This window comes from Aotus nancymaae, unplaced genomic scaffold (assembly GCF_030222135.1).
Source record: "Aotus nancymaae isolate 86718 unplaced genomic scaffold, 86718_ANA_hifiasm-v0.15.2.pri h1tg000062l, whole genome shotgun sequence".
NCBI classification, from domain to species: Eukaryota; Metazoa; Chordata; class Mammalia; order Primates; family Aotidae; genus Aotus; species Aotus nancymaae.
This window is the reverse complement of record NW_026988476.1, coordinates 32950511-32957769: the sequence shown is the minus strand read 5'-3', so window position 1 is coordinate 32957769 and position 7259 is coordinate 32950511. Positions and strand designations below refer to the sequence as shown.

The 7259-nt window shown below is 44.8% G+C and overlaps 1 protein-coding gene across 1 annotated transcript; it reads left to right on the top strand.

Annotated features, from left to right (window-relative positions):
- Positions 1–21: 21 nt before the first annotated feature.
- LCMT2 (leucine carboxyl methyltransferase 2) lies at positions 22–6606 on the top strand. Its single transcript, XM_012442361.2, has one exon. The coding sequence runs from the start codon at positions 139–141 to the stop codon at positions 2197–2199; it is 2061 nt and encodes a 686-aa protein (XP_012297784.2). The 5' UTR covers positions 22–138; the 3' UTR covers positions 2200–6606.
- The last annotated feature ends 653 nt before the right edge of the window (positions 6607–7259 follow it).

Genomic DNA, 7259 nt, shown 5'->3' with positions numbered 1-7259 from the left:
CGCACACGTGTCGGCGGAATGGGAAGGCCGGGATCCGGTGTGGTTTTTCTCCGTACCTAAGTCAGTGACGTGTGTAGTATACTAACCAAGGGGCGGCTCACGACCGTGACAGACTGCTGTTCCGGATCTCTTCTGGCCATGGGCCCCCGGAGCCGCGAGCGTCGGGCAGGAGCGGTACAGAGCACCAACGACAGCAGCGCCCTCAGCAAGCGTTCCCTGGCTGCGCGCGGGTACGTGGAGGACCCCTATGCCGCGTTGCTGGTTCCGGGCGCGGTGCGCCGCGCACCGCTCATTCACCGAGGCTACTACGTCCGCGCACGCGCCGTGAGGCACTGTGTGCGCGCCTTCTTGGAGCAGACTTGGGTGCCCGACGCCGCGCCTCGCGCTCAGATCTTGTCCCTCGGCGCCGGGTTCGACTCTCTTTATTTTCGCTTGAAAACCGCGGGCCGCTTGGCCCGGGCTGCAGTCTGGGAGGTGGATTTTCCGGACGTGGCGCGGCGCAAAGCGGAGAGGATTGGAGAGACGCCAGAGCTGTGCGCGTTGACCGGGCCTTTCCAGAGGGGCAAGCCCGCGTCAGCGTTGTACTTTGAGAGCGTGGACTACCGCATCCTGGGCCTGGACCTGCGGCAGCTCCAGCGAGTGGACGAGGCTCTGGGAGCCGCAGGTCTCGACCCAGCCTCACCCACTCTGCTCCTGGCCGAGGCAGTGCTGACCTACCTCGAGCCGGAGAGTGCCGCGGCCCTCATCGCCTGGGCAGCCCGGCGTTTTCCTAATTCCCTTTTCGTGGTCTATGAGCAGATGAGGCCTCAAGACGCCTTTGGTCAGTTCATGCTGCAGCATTTTCGGCAGCTAAACTCCCCCTTGCATGGCCTCGAGCGCTTTCCTGACCTGGAGGCGCAGAGGCGCCGCTTCCTTCAAACTGGCTGGACTGCCTGCGGTGCTGTGGATATGAATGAATTCTATCGCTGCTTTCTCCCTGCAGAAGAGCGCCGGCGGGTGGAAAATATTGAACCCTTTGACGAGTTTGAGGAGTGGCATCTGAAGTGCGCCCATTATTTCATTCTGGCAGCTTCTAGGGGAGACACTCTTTCCCACACCCTAGTGTTTCCACCCTCAGAGGCATTTCCTTGTGTAAATCCTGCTTTGCCTTCAGGGGTCTTCCCTGCCAGTGTATTCACTAGTGAGGGCCAGGGCCCAAACCTGAAGAGATATGGCCACGCCTCTGTCCTCTTGAGCCCGGACGTTATTCTCAGTGCAGGAGGATTTGGAGAGCAGGAGGGGCGGCACTGCCGAGTGAGCCAGTTTCACTTGTTCTCAAGAGACTGTGATTCTGAATGGAAAGGCAGCCAAATACGCAGTTGTGGTACTGGAGTTCAGTGGGATGGACGCCTTTATCACACCATGACAAGACTCTCGGAGAGTCAGGTTCTGGTTCTGGGAGGCAGACTCTCCCCAGTATGTCCAGCTTTGGGGGTTCTCCAACTTCAGTTTTGTAAGAGTGAGGATAATAGCACTGAGGACCTGAAAGTGACAATAACAAAGGGTGGCGGAAAGGATGATTCCATATTGTCTTGTTGGCGGCATTCAGCAACAGAAGTGTCCTATAAGAATCAGGAATATTTGTTTGTGTATGGGGGTCGAAGTGTGGTGGAACCTGTACTCAGTGACTGGCATTTCCTACATGTAGAGACAATGATTTGGGTCCAGATCCCAGTGGAGGGAGAAGCACCTGAAGCCCGGCATTCTCACAGTGCCAGCACTTGGCAAGGGGGAGCCCTCATTGCTGGAGGTCTCGGGGCTTCTGAGGTGCCATTGAACTCTGTGTTCTTTCTGAGACCAATCTCTTGTGGATTCCTCTGGGAGTCAGTAGACATCCAGCCTCCCATTACCCCAAGGTACTCCCACACAGCTCATGTGCTCAATGGAAAGCTGCTACTTGTTGGAGGGGTCTGGATTCATTCCTCCTCATTTCCTGGAGTGACTGTTATTAATTTGACCACAGGATTGAGCTCTGAATATCAGATTGACACAACATATGTGCCACGGCCATTAATGTTACACAACCATACTAGCATCCTTCTTCCTGAAGAGCAACAGCTCCTGCTCCTTGGAGGTGGTGGGAACTGCTTTTCCTTTGGTACCTACTTCAACCCCCATACAGTCACATTAGACCTTTCTTCCTTAAGTGCTGGGCAGTAAGGACTGGACTCATATTCAGGACCCACTAAAGTACACAAGAAAGTTTTCCACAAATAGAACTACCTTCTAGTTATTGCGACTCCTCCCTTCCCCATCCTTTTTCCCCCTTAGCACTATTCAGTGCAGAAAGTGAAAAAGGTTGGTAAAATACCTACAATCAGTACAGAAAACAATTGAAGACAGTGGCCATGCAGCCTGAGAGTAGGGATGTTTGGATTCATGTATACAGTTTATTGTTCTTCCTCTGATTTTCTAATCTAAGTTTATCCATTTATTGAGTTACAGTGGTCTTCAGTAAAGTAAAAAAATTTTCCAATCCCAGGCCTTGTGATTTGAGATGGTACCTTCGAAAAAGTTTCACGCAGATCCTTGGTTTAATATAGTTGAAGGAGCATGGTATTGACCTAATTCTTAATGTAGGAAAGCTGAAATGAACACAGTCACAGTTTGATTAAAACATTGTGCTGTTTATTGCAACAGAAAACTCAGATAGCTTTAACAACAGGAAACATTTTTAGGTCTTTGACAGCATACTTTTTATAAATGTTTTGCTATTGATTCCATATTTATTTAGATTTATAAGTCCCAATAAACCAAACTGATGCGTCAATTCATTTTGCACGGGATATAATAATGTTTTGTTCCAGATATACTCTTCACCCTTCACTGTTCTGTGCTCCTTGAGGCTGACCTTTTGGACTCCATCCAGGAGCTCTCTTCTGTTCTTTTTGGTTGAGTTCCTCCACCAGTCAGAGGTGCCAGAAGGGAATGGGGGCAAGAAGAAGAGTGCATTAGTATTTATTCCCATTTCTTCCCCAAGAGGTTTGCAGGTTGGCAGTAGCAGCATTCTTCTGTCTAAGGCTATGGCTCCTGTCATGTAATCTTTGCCTGTAAGATAGAGTTCTAATTCTGCATCACCCCAGGTTTCTGTAATTGTTCTTTACTTCACCTCTTCAGGCCTAGGAGTTGTGATGGCTCTTTGCTAGACCTGAACTGTAATGTCCAATGTGGTAGCTGTTGGCAACATGTGACTATTTAAACAAATTAGTAAATTCAGTGGCTTAGTCACCTTAACCACATTTCAAGTGCTTAATAACTACATGTGGCTTTGGCCACTATATTAGACAATGTAGATGTAGAACACTACATCGTTACAGAAGTATCGACTGGACACTGCTGACCAGGTATCTTGACTTGGTTTCCTTTAACCCTACTCATCCCCTCATAGTTAGCATCCCATTAAACTCAATTATCTATCCCCCTTAATTTTGCATATAAATGGATATGAAAGGTGATAATATAGAAACCCAGTAGCAAACATAAACTTAGTGTATGGGGAGGACAATGTTGGCTCTGTTAGGTGAAGGCTCCCAGGAGGAGACCAGCTGAAGAAGGGTTGTGGTCTAGGCTGGGCATGATTGCTCACACCTTTAATTCCAGCAGTTTGAGAGGCCAAGGCAGAAGGATCACTTGAAGCCAGGAGTTTAAGACCAAACTGGGCAACCAAGCAAGACCCCCATCTCTACAAAAAAAAAAAAAAATTAGGTGGGCACAGTGGCGTGTTCTTGTAGTCTCAGATACTCTGGAGGCTGAGGCAGGAGGATTGCTTTAGCTCAAGAGGTTGAGGCAGTAGTGAGCTGTGATTGTGCCACTGCACTCCAGCCTTTATGACAGAGTGAGACCCTGTCTCTTAAAAAGAAAAAAAGGATTGTCTAACTTGAGCTTTCCTGAGACTTTTAAGAGCCCTTTCTAGGGAAAGCATCGGTTATGGCTATGAGTGAGTCCTGGGAAACAAAGGGCTTATTATAGCTGGGAAGGCATCTTCCTGCAAGGCAATCAGTGGGCCAGGTAGTAGATAACTGGCAGGGAGTATGAACAGCAGGAAAAAATGGCTGCTCTGTATTTCCTGTTTCTAAGTTTACTACAGCCCACCCCAGCTTTCAGAAGCAGATAAAAGCAGAACACTGTGATGAGGCCAGGTGTGGTGGCGCATGCCTTAATCCCAGCACTTTGGGAGGCCAAGGCTGGCAGATTGCTTAAGCTCAGGAGTTGGAGATCAGCCTGGCCAACATGGTGAAACCCCATTTCTACCAAAAAAAAAAAAAAAAAACCCGGAAAGATTAGCCAGGAATGGTGGCACATCCCTGTAGTCCCAGCTACTTGGGGGTGCTGAGGTGGGAGGATTACTTGAGCCTGGGAGGTCGAGCTGAGATCATGCCCCTGCACTACAACTTGGGTGACAGAGTGAGACCCTGTCTCTAATAATAACAACACTGTAATGAAATAAGTGTTATCAGCTATTTGGTAGAGTGTACCAGAATTCAAACCTAGATCTAACTCCAAAGCCCAGGTTATACCTTCCACTATGATGCTGCCTACATCATGCCATCAGCCATCATTTCATTATTTTTGTGGGGAAAAAAGGGGAGGAGGAATGCTATCTTGAGAATGTGGATGTGTGCCAGACCTGAATTAGGAGTGCAATAGCACCTATTGTCTTGAGAGCTGCCCAGTAGGGCGCCTTATGAGTAACAGGGTTTGTTCTCCCAAGAGAAATTACCCACATTTTTTGTACGTGATTACCAGATTAAGCATGTCCTCCACCTTAACTGAGAATTATGCTCAGTTAAGAAATTATTCATCTCTCGAGAGCTACTCATTAAAGCACTTAGAAATACTGTCAGCAATATTTACCCTATGCCTTTGGAGCAGCATTCAGCATAGACTGTGCTGAATCACCGTTTCATTGACAGTAATCTGCACAGTTGGAGATGTGAGCCAGATTGAGAACTATAGCTGGATAATAATTTTTGCTTCTCCATTTTACTTTTGGAATTTTTGTTCTAAAATTCTGATATGGAGTTTTGGAGTAGTTATGAGAGTTAATGAACAGGTCTCTTCTTCTTTTAGGGATTACTTCTAGACCAGATAAACTACTTAAGGAAGGAAAGTAATTTCTTATTTTGAATCTCCACTCTGGGTCAGGATTTCAAAAATAGTGTATCATAATAGTGAAGATATAAAAACAGGTTAAGAACGACTGTTCAAGGATATGTTCTTGGGCCAGTGCTACTGCTTCTTTTTGTACTTTCCGAATTTTATAGCTGAATATCCATTTTTTGTCTTTCTGGAGCTTTAAGCATTCTTAATGATCTTTGGTAGATGGTGTGTACCCAGTATGTTCCAGGGCCCAGGTGTTTCCTTGGTTGTCTTCAGTGATCTCAGACTTTGAAATCTTAGCTTGTTCCGTATGTATTTTGTGATCCCAAATCCAACCTCAAGCAATCCATATTTACTCTGGGACTTATCCCATATGACATCTGGAAAACAGCCCTATATGACAGCCCCAAATGTAATCAATCACTTTTTCCCTGTGCAAGAGATGCCTGTGCTCTTTGGAAAGTTTGGTAAATAAAATAACTAGTTAATAAGGTGGTTCGTTTTTTGTTTTTTGAGACAGTCTTGCTGTGTCGCCCAGGCTGGAGTGCAGTGGTTCAATCTTGGCTCACTGCAACCTCCACCTCCCGGGTTTAATCAATTTTCCTGTCTCGGCCTCCAGAGTAGCTGAGATTATAAGTGTGTGCACCACCATGCCTGGCTAATTTTTTTTTTTAATTTTTATTTTTAGTAGAGATGGGGTTTCATCATGTTGGCCAAGCTGGTCTCAAACTCCTGACCTCAAGTAATCTGCCCGCCTCAGCCTCCCAAAGTGCTGGGATTACAAGATTACGTGCCCAGCCTAGGTGGGTTTTTAATCATAGGGACCATCAGTAATGTCTAGTTTGACTAAGCCTTTTAACTTCAGTAATGAAGAAGGGAGTGTAAAATAGCATTAAGCTGGCAAGTAAGGTCATGCAACTTGGCTAATTACATTACACTTGATGTTTAAAGAGAGAAGGAGAGTGTGCAGAGCAGGAATTATGAAATTTATAATTGGCTTTAGAGTAGGCTAAGATTTCTTTGGATGTCAATAACTGTGAGTAAAGAATTCTGTCATCCAACAGGTTAGTTACAAGACTGCTTACTTATCTGTCTTGGACACTGATAGAAAGCACTTGATTGGGAAGGGGCAGTTCCTTGACTAAGGGAAGAAATTGTATCTGGTTCACTTTTCTATCACCAAAATAGTAGATGCTCAACAAATACTTGTTGGATAGAGGTCCATTCATGTACTTAAATAAATTATATTTGAATATTACTATAGTTCTTATCATTTACAAACAGATGTCAGTAACTCCTATAACTATTGTATATGTGTGTGTGGGGTAAGCATTAAAATTTTAAAGACCCCACAGTTTAAGAGTCTTTTGTAATAAATTCAACTTCTCTGTCCCGTGTAAAGGTGGTAGACTTTCTGGTGTCATTTTTATCTTTATGGAATAAACCTGAACCTTCTTCCTGATTGCAGTTTTCAGCTGATCCTCATTCTCTTTTGCTCAACAATGACCATATTCTTTGGAGATTAAATGAGTTAACTTTGCAGAAGGCTAATCTGAGGGAATAGGAACATACAATTAAATGTACTTGTGAGCAAATATACACAGGATCTTCCTAGGATGTGATGGTTCACTGGGCATGACTTGGAGTATAACTCTCAAAGGAAGTTTAATAGAGGAAGAGGAAAAACCTTGCCCTAATTTTTTATGTGAAAAGTCATTTGCCACCTAATTGTCACACTAAAGATAGGAAATAAATTGAAATAATAATGGCTTTTAGGACATTACATAGCATTCTGCTTAACTCATTCCCCAGCCTTTGTCCACATTTTTAGGCTTTCCATTAGAGCCCCAACCTCTGATTCATATTTAGATGTATTGCTTCAGAAAAAGTTAGCAAAGCTGATCTTTCTTCTTTATGGATGCCTCAGCAACTTAACCAATATTTAAAGAAAATAAATGTTGCTCTTCCTTTTCCTCCCCTCTAAAAAACCTCAGTTAAAAAAGTAGAGTCTAGGCCCCAATCCATTGAATTTACATTTGAATAGTTGAGTCCAGTCAGTCAGCAATATTTTTATGTTCAGTGCATAACATATAAATACTCAAAAATATTCATCACATGAA

Bases quoted from the DNA above. Each gene is read 5' to 3' on its own strand.
- LCMT2 (XM_012442361.2), top strand. From the start codon at position 139: ATGGGCCCCCGGAGCCGCGAGCGTCGGGCAGGAGCGGTACAGAGCACC.